The sequence below is a fragment of the Coregonus clupeaformis genome, chromosome 14, assembly GCF_020615455.1.
Source record: "Coregonus clupeaformis isolate EN_2021a chromosome 14, ASM2061545v1, whole genome shotgun sequence".
Taxonomy (NCBI): Eukaryota; Metazoa; Chordata; class Actinopteri; order Salmoniformes; family Salmonidae; genus Coregonus; species Coregonus clupeaformis.
In genome coordinates, this window is record NC_059205.1 from 9420765 (window position 1) to 9435477 (window position 14713).

A 14713-nucleotide genomic window follows, 5' to 3' on the forward strand; every position below is an offset into this window, starting at 1 on the left:
AGATCTTGCATGGAGCCCCAGGCCGAGGGAGATTGACAGTCCTTTTGTGTTTCTTCCATTTGCGAATAATCGCACCAACTGTTGTCACCTTCTCACCAAGCTGCTTGGCGATGGTCTTGTAGCCCATTCCAGCCTTGTGTAGGTCTACAATCTTGTCCCTGACATCCTTGGAGAGCTCTTTGGTCTTGGCCATGGTGGAGAGTTTGGAATCTGATTGATTGATTCTGTGGACAGGTGTCTTTTTATACAGGTAACAAGCTGAGATTAGGAGCACTCCCTTTAAGAGTGTGCTCCTAATCTCAGCTCGTTACCTGTATAAAAGACACCTGGGAGCCAGAATCTTTCTGATTGAGAGGGGGTGAATTACTTATTTCCCTCATTAAAATGCAAATCAATTTATAACATTTTTGACATGCGTTTTTCTGGATTTTTTTGTTGTTATTCTGTCTCTCACTGTTCAAATAAACCTACCATTTAAAATTTATAGACTGATCATTTATTTTGTCAGTGGGCAAACGTACAAAATCAGCAGGGGATCAAATACTTTTTTTACCTCACTGTATGCATCTGCAGGATCGAACGGAAGACTCGAGTAAAGCTCAAGGGAGAGGTGTGTTTCTCTTTAACAACAGCTGGTGCCCGAGCTAGAATACCTCATGATAAGCTGTAGACCAAATATCAAACCACTATCTACTAAGAGAGTTTTCATATATATTATTCGTAGCCGTCTATTTACCACTACAAATCGATGCTGGCACTAAGACCACATTCAACGAGGTGTGTTGGCCATAAGCAAACAAGAAAATGCTCATCCAGAGGCGGCGCTCCTAATGGTCGGTGATTTTAATGCAGGGAAACAGATCCGTTCTACCTCACTTCTACCAGCATGTCACCTGTGCAACTAGAGGAGACAACTCTAGATCACCTTTACTCCGTACACAGAAAGGCATACAAAGCTCTCCCTCGCCCTCCGTTTGGGAAATCTGACCATAATTCTATCCTCCTGATTCCTGCTTACAAGCAAAAACTCAAACAGGAAGTACCAGTGACTCGCTCAATACGGAAGTGGTCCGATGAAGCGGATGCTAAGCTACAGGACTTTGGCTAGCACAGACTGGAATATGTTCCGGGATTCATCCGATGGCATTGAGGGGTATACCACATCAGTCACCGGCTTCATTAACAAGTGCATCGACGACGTCGTTCCCACAGTGACCGTATGTATTTGTATTTATTTATTATGGATTCCCATTAGCTGCTGCCAAGGCATTAGCTACTCTTCCTGGGGTCCAGCAAAATTAAGGCAGTTATACAATTTTAAAAACATTACAATACATTCATAACAGATTTCAAAACACATTAAGTGTGTGCCCTCAGGCCCCTACCATATATATCTACAACACAAAATCCATGTGTACGTGTGTGTATAGTGCAAATGTTATCGTGTGTATGCATGTGCCTTCGGAAAGTGTTCAGACCCTTTCATTTTTCCACATTTTGTTACGTTACAGCCTTATTCTAAAATGGATTAAATAAATACAAATCTTCATCAATCTACACACAATACCCCATAATTACAAAGTGAAAACAGGTTTTTAGACATTTTTGCAAATGTATTAACACAACAGAAATACCTTATTTACATAAGTATTCAGACCCTTTGCTATGAGATTTGAAATTGAGCTCAGGTGCATCCTGTTTCCATTGATCATCCTTAAGATGTTTCTACAACTTGATTTGAGTCTACCTGTGGTAAATTCAATTGATTGGATATGATTTGGAAAGGCACACACCTGTCTATATAAGGTCCCACAGTTGACAGTGCATATCAGAGCAAAAAGCCAAGCCATGAGGTCAAAGGAATTGTCCGTAGAGCTCCGAGACAGGATTGTGTCGAGGCACAAATCTGGGGAAGGGTACCAAAACATTTCTGCATTATTGAAGGTCCCCAAGAACACAGTTCCCTCCATCATTCTTAAATGGAAGAAGTTTGGAACCACCAAGACTCTTCATAGAGCTGGCCGCCCGCCCAAACTGAGCAATCGGGGAAGAAGGGCCTTGGTCAGGGAGGTGACCAAGAACCCGATGGTCACTCTGACAGAGCTCCAGAGTTCCTCTGTGGAGATGGGAGAACCTTCCAGAAGGACAATCATCTCTGCAGCACTCCACCAATCAGGCCTTTATGGTAGAGTGGCCAGACGGAAGCCACTCCTCAGTAAAAGGCACATGACAGCCCACTTGGAGTTTGCCAAAAGGCACCTAAAGATTCTCTGGTCTGATGAAACCAAGATTGAACTCTTTGGCCTGAATGCCAAGCATCACGTCTGGAGGAAACCTGGCACCATCGATACGGTGAAGCATGGTGGTGGCAGCATCATGCTGTGGGGATGTTTTTCAGCGGGAGGGACTGGGAGACTAGTCAGGATCGAGGGAAAGATAAATGGAGCGAAGTACAGAGAGATCCTTGATGAAAACCTGCTCCAGAGCGCTCAGAACCTCAGACTGGGGTGAAGGTTCACCTTCCAACAGGACAATGACCCTAAGCACACAGCCAAGGCATCACAGGAGTGGCTTCGGGACAAGTCTCTGAATGTCCTTGAGTGGCCCAACCAGAGCTCGGACTAGAACTCGATCGAACATCTCTGGAGAGACCTGAAAATAGCTGTGCAGCAACGCTCCCCATCCAACCTGACAGAGCTTGAGACAATCTGCAGAGAATAATGGGAGAAACTCCCCAAATACAGGTGTGCCAAGCTTGTAGCGTCATACCCAAGAAGACTAGAGGCTGTAATCGCTGCCAAAAGTGCTTCAACAAAGTACTGAGTAAAGGGCCTGAATACTTATGTAAATGTAATATTTCAATTTCATTTTTGCTAAAATGTATACAAACCTGTTTTTGCTTGTCATTATGGGGTATTGTGTGTAGACTGATGAGGGGAAAAAAACAATTTAAATCAATTTTAGAATAAGACTGTAACGTAACAAAATGTGGAAAAAGTCAAGGGGTCTGAATACTTTCCGAATGCACTGTACATATCCCAACCAGAAGCCATGGATTATAGTTAACATCCACACTGAGCTAAAGGCTAGATATTCCGCTTTCAAGGAGCGGGACACTAATCCAGACACTTATAAGAAATCCTGCTAAGACCTCCAATGAGCCATCAAACAAGCAAAGTGTCAATACAAGGCTAAGATCGAATCCTACTACGCTGGCTCTGAAGCTCATCAGATGTGGCAGGGCTTGCAAACCATCATGAATTACGAAGGGAAACCCAGCTGCGAGCTTCCCAGTGATGCAAGCCTACCAGATGAGTTAAACACCTTCTATACTCGCTTTGAGGCAAGCAACATTGAACCATGCATGAGAGCACCAGCTGTTCTGGACGACTGTGTTATCACGCTTTAAACAGGTTAACATTCACAAGGCCGACGGATTAGCATGCACTGACCAGCTTGCAAGTATCTTCATTTTGACACAGTCTGTCATGTTTCATGCAGACTGCCATAGTCCCTGAGCCCAAGAACACCAAGGTAACCTGTTTAAATGACTATTGCCCTGTAGCACTCACATCTGTAACCATGAAATGTTTTGAAAGGCTGGTCATGGCTCACATCAACACCATCATCCCAGACACCCTGGACCCACTCTAATTCGCATACCGCCCAAACAGATCCACAGATGACACAATCTCTTGCACTCCACACTGCCGTCTCCCACCTGGACAAGAGGAACACCTATGTGAGAATGCTGTTCATTGACTACAGCTTAGCATTCAACATCATAGTGCCTTCCAAGCTCATCACTAAGCTAAGGACCCTGGGACTGAACACCTCCCTCTGCAACTGGATCCTGGACTTCTTGATGGGCTGCACCCAGGTGGTGAGAGTAGGCAACAATACATTCGCCACGCTGACCCTCAACACGGGGGCCCCTCAGGGGTGAGTGCTTAGTCCCCTCCTGTACTCCCTGTTCACCCACGACTGCTTTGCCACGCACAACTCCAAAACCATCATTACGTTTGCTGACGACACAACGGTGGTAGGCCTGATCACTGACAATGATGAGACAGCCTATAGGGAGGAGGTCAGAGAGCTGGCAGTGTGGAGCTAGGACAATAACCTCTCCCTCAACGTCAGCAAGACAAAGGAGCTGATCGTGAACTACAGGAAACGGAGCGCCGAGCAGGCCCACATTCACATCAACGGGGCTGTAGTGGAGCGGGTTGAGAGCTTCAAGTTCCTCTGTGTCCACATCACTAAGGATTTATCATGGTGCACACACACCAACACAGTTGTGAAGTGAGCACGACAATGCCTCTTCCCCCTCAGGAGGCTGAAAAGATTTGGCATGGGTCCTCAGATCCTCAAAAGTCCTACAGCTGCACCATTGAGAGCATCTTGACTGGCTGCATCACCGCTTGGTATGGCAACTGTTTGGCATCCGACTGCAAGGCGCTACAGAGGGCCGAGCTCCCTGCCACCCAGGACCTCTATACCAGGCGGTGTCAGAGGAAGGCCCTAAAAATTGTCAAGACTCCAGCCACCCTAGTCATAGACTGTTCTCTCTGCTACCGCATGGCAAGTGGTATCGATGCACCAAGTCTGGAACCAACAGGATCCTGAACAGCTTCTACCCCCAAGCCATAAGGCTTCTAAATAGTTAGTCCGGGTAGCTATTTGGTGAACTATTTATCTGTCTGCATTGACCCTTTATGCACTAACTTATTTGACTCATCACATTCACTGCTGCTATTGTTTATCTATCCTGTTGCCTAGTCAATTTATTCCTAGTTATATGTACATATCTACCTCAATTACCTTGTACCCCTCCACAAAGATTCGGTACCCTGTGTATAAAGCCACGTTATCGTTACTCATTGTTTATTTATTATTATTTTATTACTTTTATTTCTCTATTTTCTTTCTCTCTACATTGTTGGGAAGGGCCCGTAAGTAAGCATTTCAAATAACAAATAACATTTGATTTTATTAGTATTATATGGTAGATTATGTGCAGGCACTTGGACAAGCAACAATTTTAAGAAAGTCCATTGTGACATTTTTAATGGGGAAGGGATGATTCCGTTCTGTTTTGCTAAATTAAAATGAATTATCCTTGTATTTGATCTAGGTGCGAATGACTGGGCCCAGAAAACGTTGAAGGATCACGCCAAAGACATCAGGCCGTACGTCTATACCCGCAAGCAGCTGGAGAAAGCCCAGACCCACGACAAGCTCTGGAACGCAGCCCAGGTATCATTTACAGAACTGACCTCCCATAGACTATCAACATGCAAACCAGCCAATTCAGCAATTCTCAGAACAACAAGAAGACTTGTATTTATTTCTTAACATAAATCATGTAATAAAATATGCCGTTTAGCAGACACTTTTATCCATAGCAACTTAAATAAAGTGAACTATCACTGTCGGGCTGACCCCAATTTATGATTGTTTGGTCGATAGGCTGTTGGTCGACCGAGATGTCTTTAGTTGAGCAGTAGCAATAAAAATAAATCATGGTGTACAAGACACCTGTCTTGATTCGCGCTTGTCTGAGTGGACTAATCCATTGTGGAGGCCGTGGGAATGGCACAGTCCATCACGCTAAGACATTCACTACTGAAATTGTATATGGTTATATTACATAAGAACAATGGCGCAACACTAATAAAAATATCATTTGATAACAAATGTGTTTTCTCCCACGTTTGGATAGCGGTCACTGGCCGCCGTTCTGAAACATCAATGCACTGTTAAATTGGCGCCTTTTCCTAGACCATGTTGCAATGTGCGATAATAGCAAAGGTACTGTGGTGGCCGAACAACGATGCTGATATGCTGTGTTGACAAGGAATCCGCTGACACTGTACTTTGATTATAAAGGTTTATTATATCAAAAGATTTCAGCGTCAATTTACAGATTTCTGCAGAATCTGGAGAACTAACCCAATCTCAAATATGATTATTCTCTCCGTCCTTTGTTCAAAACCTGGTATATATCCTATGTAACATAAGATGGGTGTTTTTGGATAGACCAATCCCTGGCCTCCACATATCCAAGTGTCCTCTATTTCAGGGGGCCCCTATAGTAATGCTTTCCAGATGTTTCAGCAAGGCAGAATAAAATTCATCGAACACACCATTTGCAAACGTCAGCCAAAATTATAAACTGTTCAGATACTACATATTTCCCCCCTTCGAGACTAATTACGCCTCGAAAACAAAAATAATAGGATTATGACAAATAACAATTTTTATTACATCAGGCTTCTTGAGTAACTTTAGCAATAAAACAGAATTTATGGAGAGTAAACACATTTTTATGTAGACACATTTTCATGGAGTGTAAACACATTTTTATGGAGTGTGAGAGCGAAAAAACCTGTCTGGCAGCTTTCATTCCAAATATCCATCAATCAATCAAGACAGGAAAATTCTCTCACGGCCCCTCTGCCCCAGGCGACCACCTAAGTACTCCAGATTAATTTATACATTTTTATCAATGCATTTTAAGCTATGATGCAATTGAATACACATGAAAACCTCAGAAAACAAAATACAATCAAAAATGTCCACATTCTCTCTGTCCCTGCCTAGACCCAATATCCCTAAGCATCCACGAAAAAAACAAAAACATCTGAGGTCCCCACATGTACCCAACAACAGAAAACATGATTCTTCAAAAAATTTATACAGAAAGAATATGACACAAATTATGTATTACACATGCAGACACTGAAATGTAGTCCACTACACTGCATCTCCTCAGCAGTGTCGACTTTCAATGTAACGTCGATGATGGAATCTGAACATTTCCACATCTTCCTTGTTCAACTTCCTCCAGTCCATTCATATTGTCCATGTTTGAGTATTTGAATCCCACTCTACACATTCCCCCATATGCTTCTGGAAGAAAAGAAAACACCAACCAGTATCTTTTGCAAAGCAACACATGCAAATTAAAACATCAATATCAAAAATAATATAAAAATGATATATAAAATGAATCACATTCCATTTCCCCCCTTTGATTCATAAGAAAATACTAAATATCACAATAATATGCAAAGAAATGTGAAAATTATCACACAATCAGATATTCAAAATTTCCTAGAGTTACTTCAACCCTAGTTTTCATAATGTTTTGGTCTGACTTTTTCCCCAATTTTTTTCAAATCAATTTCACTGATTTATCCACAAAACTCTTTCCCATTTTCTGAGGATATTCGATCAGGAAGTCCCCACCTGCTTATGACTTCTTTACACAAGAACTTGGCAACCGATTGAGCGTCTTTTCGCTTGGTTGGACAGGCCTCCGGCCATCGTGAAAATCTATCCACAACCACCAGCATATATATTTTCCCTTCAACTGGTTTTATCATATCAACAAAGTCGATAACCAACTCACACATAGGACCTCTCGGTGTAGGAAGGTGACCAGGAAGAACAGTCACACCCCTGCGAACATTATTTTTCAGACAGATTGTGCACCTGCCTATGACATAGTCAACCTGTTCAAGCAAATATGGTGCCCAAAATCCATACTCCTTTGTGATCTTTCTCCTAACCTCCCCCCTTGCAACATGAGCTAACCCATGTGCTTCCTGAATCATCAGGCCTAATAGGTCTAGAGGCGCTACTATCAACCCCTCATGGTTTCTCCAAAGACCAGTAGCATCTTTGACGGCACCTCTGTCTAGCCATAACTGTTTGTCAATCGTAGAAGCAGCGTCCTGCATCAAAATCACATCCTTCAGCGTAATTTTGTCTTCCAATTCCACTCCATGAGTGACCAGAAAAACCTTCCCAATTTGTCCGCTCCTGTGACGGCTTTTGCAGCTTCATCAGCAGCTTTGTTTGACTTTGACTTTTGACACATCTGTTTTATGAGCTGCACACTTAGCTATCGCTATCTCTTTAGGCTTCATCATAGCATGCAACAATTTCATTATTTGCGCATGATGTTGTATCGGAGAACCATCCGTTTTCTTAAACCCTCGACCTTTCCACACTGCTCCAAACAAATGACATACACTATGTGCATATGCAGAATCAGTATATATCGTCACTCGCTTTCCTTCTGCTAACAAACACGCTTCTGTTAGCCCCACAAGTTCAGCAAGTTGTGCAGACGCAGGCTGTGGTATTACTTCAGCCTTTTCAACAACAAATCCAGTTCCTTGGGCTTTAACTACTGCATAGTTAGCACACAATTTATCTCCCACACGATAACAAGACCCATCAGTCCAATACTCCAGGTCTGCCTCACGTAATGGAAAGGCTTGCAAATCTGATCTAAGCCTCGAGTATTTCTCTGCTTCTTGAACACAATCATGTGGCTCACCATCCTCTGAAGTTGCCAAATTCTCGGTTGGATTCACCGTATCACACCTCACTAGGGTGACATCTTCCTGCTCTAAGAGCCTATGATAGTCTCTGAGCCTAGGCATAGTCAATGTATATTTTCCATAGTTCAGAAGATTTCTGAGACTATGATGGGTAAGAATTGTTACTGGTTAACCCATCGTAACAGATGATGCTTTGTCATACATTGAATATACTCCCACCATTGCTCTGTAGCACAGTGGTAGCCCTAGTTCTACTTCTGAATAGGCAGTAGAGTAGTAGGAAATAGGTTGAGGATTTGTCCCTGTACCTGTCGGCTGACAAAGAACTGCACATGCATATTTACCTCCAGTAGAAGTAGACACATATAGTAAGAAATTCTTAGAGTAGTGTGAGTGCAGGTGCCTCCTGTAACCTCTGTTTGATCGTTTCAAATGCCACAAGGCCTTATTGTGTCCAGGAAAGATTGCTAATGGAGTTGTCCATTCCCAGTATCTTTAACCATAGCTCTCAAAGGTCCCTACTTCATTCACTGCTCTCAAATCATGAACCATACGATAAGTCTCATCGGGTTTCTTCAAAGGCAACAAAGGTGTGTTACTCTGAGGATTTTTTATTTTCCTGAAAACACCTGCTTTCGAAAGTCCTTCAATTTGTGGTTCAATCCCTTGTGGATTGCTTCATCTTTCAATGGATACTGATTCTTCCAAGGAGGTCTGGCTCCTGGTCGAAGTTCAACTTTCACCGGTTGGGCTGATTTCACAAGTCCAATATCGGCACTGTGTTGAGACCACAAACCTTCTGGAACTTGTTGCAACATCTCCTCTTTCATAGGGTCTGAATCCATCTTCGCACTGCAAATAGATTCATGTGTCATCCATACAGCTTGTTGGCTGTCCTTGTCCTTGAGCCGAAATCATGATTTTGAGAAATCGCTGATCTTCACTCCTCCAAATCGCCAAATTCTCTTTCATTGGTACAAAAACAGCTTTCTCTGCTTCTGTCATAATTTCTCCTCTATGCTTCTGCTCATAGTCTTCAGAAACCAACAAGGTCACATGTGGCAGGTATCGTTCTCCTGGCATCCGCCAAACCCAGATTCGTCCGTCGGACTGCCAGATAGTGAAGCGTGAGTCATCACTCCAGAGAACGCATTTCCACTGCTCCAGAGTCCAATGACAGCGAGCTTTACACCACTCCAGCCGACGCTTGGCATTGCGCATAGTGATCTTAGGCTTGTGTGCGGCTGCTCGGTCATGGAAACCCATTTCATGAAGCTCCCGATGAACAGTTATTGTGCTGACGTTGCTTCCAGAGGAAGTTTGGAACTCTGTAGTGAGTGTTGCAACTGAGGACAGACAATTTTTATGCGCTTCAGCTCTCAGCGGTCCCGTTCTGTGAGCTTGTGTGGCCTACCACTTCAGGGCTGAGCTGTTGTTGCTCCTAGACGTTTCCACTTCACAATAACAGCACTTACAGTTGACCGGGGCAGCTCTAGCAAGGCAGAAATTTGACAAACTGACTTGTTGGAAATGTGGCATCCTATGACGGTGCCACGTTGAAAGTCACTGAGCTCTTTAGTTAGGCCATTCTACTGCCAATGTTTGTCTATGGAGATTGCATGGCTGTGCGCTTGATTTTATACACCTGTCAGCAACGGAAATAGCCAAATCCTCTCATTTGAAGGGGTGCCCACATACTTTTGTATATATAGTTTATATCTACAGAAATAAGACAGATCCTGCTTCTGTTGCCAGTTTGAGTGTATGTTTAATAGCCTACTTATTCCGTGAGCACTAAGCCTCACGCAACCACATGTCGATAAACAATTTCACAAATTCTGCTATTTTTTAAATCTTTGCTATGCTGTAATAAAGGCTTTACCCTTTATTTTCTTCGTTAGAACAGCCTCTGGTATTACTTATATATTTAGTGTTTACACTGTTCCAAATTGTCAAAAATATTTATTATAATAATAACGCAACTTTTTATTGATCTCCTTATTGTTGTTGTTATTATTATTATTATTATTATTATTATTATTATTATTATTGTTATGATCATCATTATAATAAGTAATGTCATTATCATTAGTAGGCTTAGTATAGCAGCCTTGTATAACCACCATTGAGCTGTAGGCCAAAGAGCGCGTCCTGTTTAGTCCTAATACCGTAACTTACTTAGGCCTATATTTCAATACTTATATAGGCTACTGTATCAATCATTCATTCGTTCATGTCATCACACAGCATACGAGTCATTCATGATTTGAAATGCAATCCAGTCATTTGTGTCTAATTATTTCATCGTGGTCCTCTGTAGCTCAATTGGTAGAGCATGGCGCTTGTAACGCCAGGGTAGTGGGTTCGATCCCCGGGACCACCCATACGTAAAAATGTATGCACACATGACTGTAAGTCGCTTTGGATAAAAGCGTCTGCTAAATGGCATTATTATTATTATTATTATTATTATTATTATCAAACAATGCGCTTAAAGCATCGGACAAGCTCAGTGCATATACCGTATTTTCCGCACTATAAGGCGCACCGGAGTATAAGCCGCAGCAGCTAAATTGAATGATATTGAATGATGTGTACATATATAAGCCGCACTGGACTATAAGCCGCAGGTGTTTTAATGTTTAATTACCATATGTAAGGGTTCGTGCACAGAGGGGATTATCGGGAAAGAGACAAACTGTCTCGCTCTCGTAATGTCTGTCTGTCTTGCTCTCGTTCTGTCTCTTGTTCTGTCTCTCGTACCACTCTCGGTTCCACTTTTACTTTTGCGCGCTACCTGTCTCACTCTTTTCCGGCCTCCAGCTTGTCCTGCTGGAGCCCGCCGCTTAAAGGTGGGGGGCGCGGACCGGTCATAGAGCCCATAGAGTTAAAGTTGGTGGACTGTAACCTGTAAAATCCATAGATTTAGGAGGTCTTCTAGTGGCCGTTAGCTGTAAAAATCCATAGATTAGCCGCACCGTTATATAAGCCGCAGGGTCGAAAAATTGGAAAAAAGGCGCGGCTTATAGTCCGAAAATTACGGTAATTGATGCATAGGATGTGTTTATACAGTGCATTCGGAAAGTATTCAGATCCCTTGACTTTTTCCACATTTTGTTACGTTACAGCCTTATTCTAAAATGGATAAAATAAAGTAAAAATCTCATCAATCTACACACATTACCCCATAATGACAAAGCGAAAACAGGTTTTTAGAAATTTTTGCAAATGTATTCAAAATTAACAACAGAAATACCTTATTTACATAAGTATTCAGACCCTTTGCTATGAGACTCAAAATTGAGCTTGTGCATCCTGTTTCCATTGATCATCCTTGAGATGTTTCTACAACTTCATTGGAGTCCACCTGTGGTAAATTCAATTGATTGGATATGATTTGGAAAGGCACACACCTGTCTATATAAGGTCCCACAGTTGACAGTGCATATCAGAGCAAAAACCAAGCCATGAGGTCAAAGGAATTGTCCGTAGAGCTCCGAGACAGGATTGTGTCGAGGCACAAACCTGGGGAAGGGTACCAAAACATTTCTGCATTATTGAAGGTCCCCAAGAACACAGTTCCCTCCATCATTCTTAAATGGAAGAAGTTTGGAACCACCAAGACTCTTCATAGAGCTGGCCGCCCGCCCAAACTGAGCAATCGGGGAAGAAGGGCCTTGGTCAGGGAGGTGACCAAGAACCCGATGGTCACTCTGACAGAGCTCCAGAGTTCTTCTGTGGAGATGGGAGAACCTTCCAGAAGGACAACCATCTCTGCAGCACTCCACCAATCAGGCCTTTATGGTAGAGTGGCCAGACAGAAGCCACTCCTCAGTAAAAGGCACATGACAGCCCACTTGGAGTTGAGACTGTAATCGCTGCCAAATGTGCTTCAACAAAGTACTGAGTAAAGGGTCTGAATACTTATGTAAATGTGATATTTCAATTATTTTTATAAATTTGCAAAGATTTCTAAAAACCAGTTTTTGCTTTGTCATTATGGGGTATTGTGTGTAGATGGGGGGGGGGAACAATTTAATCCATTTTAGAATAAGGCTGTAACATATCAAAATGTGGGAAAATGTGAAAACATACGTCTTTATAATTTTTTTATTACTAATCGATTGGTCGAAAGAACAGACGACTCTTGGTCGACCAAGATTTGTTTTTGTCGGGGACAGCCCTATATCACTGTAATAAGTACTCCATCTTGTCTCCTTCCTCCTGTAGTACCAGATGGTGATTGAGGGTAAGATGCATGGCTTCCTAAGGATGTACTGGGCCAAGAAGATCCTGGAGTGGACCTCCTCACCAGAGGGAGCGCTCTCCATCGCCATCTACCTCAACGACCGATACGAGCTGGACGGGCAGGACCCCAACGGATTTGTAGGTAAGTGACACACTGGTGGTTAGTTGGTTAAATTCTTACCCGAAGCACGTATTCTTTCGGTGTGTGTGTAAGGCCTGGTTCCATTTCTGCACCTATCCCCTTTCTACACCCCTTCAATGTTCCTAGATCTGCCAGAACTGGATAGGTGAAGGCAAGGTTAATTGACAGGTGTACGGGCAGACCTAACCAATGCGTCATCCCATTGAATTTGCCTTGACCTGGCGGAGGCGCAGCTTTTTACTTATAACAATTCGAATTTGTAATTTCTCCACGTGATCTTTGACCTGACAGAAATGGAGCTAGCAAGGTAGCATACAGATAGAAATAGATGGCTTGTCACTTTTTGTAAAAAATGTCAGCAATGCATCTGGGAGGTAATCAATAAAATTACCCCTGCCTGCAAAACAAAATGTCCCTCTGGGGACTGTAAAGTTTGATTGATAATGCTGAGACGTCTACTTGTCTAACAGTCAATGCATCTTATAAGGTAACGTTGACGCATCTGTGTCAATACATCTTATAAGGTAGTGTTTTGTTGCAGAATTTTGTCAAATAAATGCATATATGCAAGAAAGTCTGTTTTTAAGACAACTCCAAATACCTGATGTATACTTACAATGCACGTTTGTTCTGTGCCGAATAGGAAGGTCTGCTCTCTCCACTAATGCGCACTGTCTCCTGCCAATTCCTATGCATTCATTGTTTCAGTGTGTCAGTTATTTGCCCATTGTTTGTCAATTCCTTGTTAAATATACAGTATCTAGGCCTTCCGAGTGTCGCAGTGGTCTAAGGCACTGCACCGCAGTGCTAGCTGTGCCACTAGAGATCCTGGTTCGATCCAGGCTCTGTCGCAGCCGGCTGCGACCGGGAGACCCATGGGGCGGCTGTCACGAGAATTTTGTATCTCAATGTTCAAACTGAACTATAGTCCTGAAGGTTGTAAAAGCTCCAGTTCAATGAATCAGACAGAGTCCCAACATACAAGGATCAGTATTTATTCAGAGAGGGCTCTGCCACAAAATGGGCGCACAGTCTCTTTACACTCTCACACACACTCATGTTCTTATCATAGCCTACTCCTTGCTCGGGCAGGCTGCATTTTCTCTCTATTCCCATACATAGTTATCGCTGTTCTCACAATATCCTGCAAGCCTCTCACTCCCCCTCCCTGTGTGGGGACCTCTGTTTTTTGAAACCGGTCTCCTGTTATTGGTTTCAACGTTTGCACTTCTATTTGCCTAATTACAAGACACAAATACTCTGTTGCTGGGCAAATATGCATCTTATATAAGCACATATGATTAACTCTCTAATCTCTAGTCTTCTAATAGTCATACATTATTAGTTTAACTGAGGGTGTGACATTTTAGTCATATCTTACTCACACATTACTTTATCAGCGGCGCACAATTGGCCTAGCGCCGTCCAGGGTAGGGGAGGGTTTGGCCGCCAGGGATGTTCCTGTCAAATCGCGCACTAGCGACTCCTGTGGCGGGCCGGGCGCAGTGCACGCTGACTAGGTCGCCAGGTGTACAGTGTTTCCTCCGGCACATTGGTGCGGCTGGCTTCCGGGTTAAGCGGGCACTGTGTCAAGAAGCAGTGCGGCTAGGTTGGGTTGTGTTTCGGAGGACGCACAACTCTCGACCTTCGCCTCTCCCGTGTCCGTACGGGAGTTGCAGCGATGTGACAGGACTGAAACTACCAATTGGATACCACGAAATTTGAGAGAGAAAAAAAGCAAAAAGCAAAACAAAAAAAATAGGTTACCGTTAATCCCAGTAATCTAGGCCTACGGTAATTTATGTTAATACATTTAAACCATTCTCATTCCCGAAGTGGAAATGTTGTTTGTAAAGCTCACAAACTGCGCTACACTCATTAGAAATACGTTTTGGTTTATTTCATTCTATTTACCAGTTTAGTGTCAATATCTTAATTGTCTTTGTTTGGCGAGCATGTGTCCGGTTTC

At 43.0% G+C, this 14713-nt stretch overlaps 1 protein-coding gene across 2 annotated transcripts in view; it reads left to right on the forward strand.

Annotated features, from left to right (window-relative positions):
• Positions 1-14713, forward strand: part of LOC121580695 (CPD photolyase) — a 28311-nt gene that overhangs the window by 9703 nt on the left and 3895 nt on the right. For both annotated transcript variants that reach the window (XM_041895684.2, XM_041895685.2), the window contains exons 8-9: positions 5135-5256; positions 12585-12744. In XM_041895684.2, coding sequence (XP_041751618.2) covers positions 5135-5256; positions 12585-12744 — 282 coding nt within the window. The remainder of the gene's footprint in view (positions 1-5134; positions 5257-12584; positions 12745-14713) is intronic.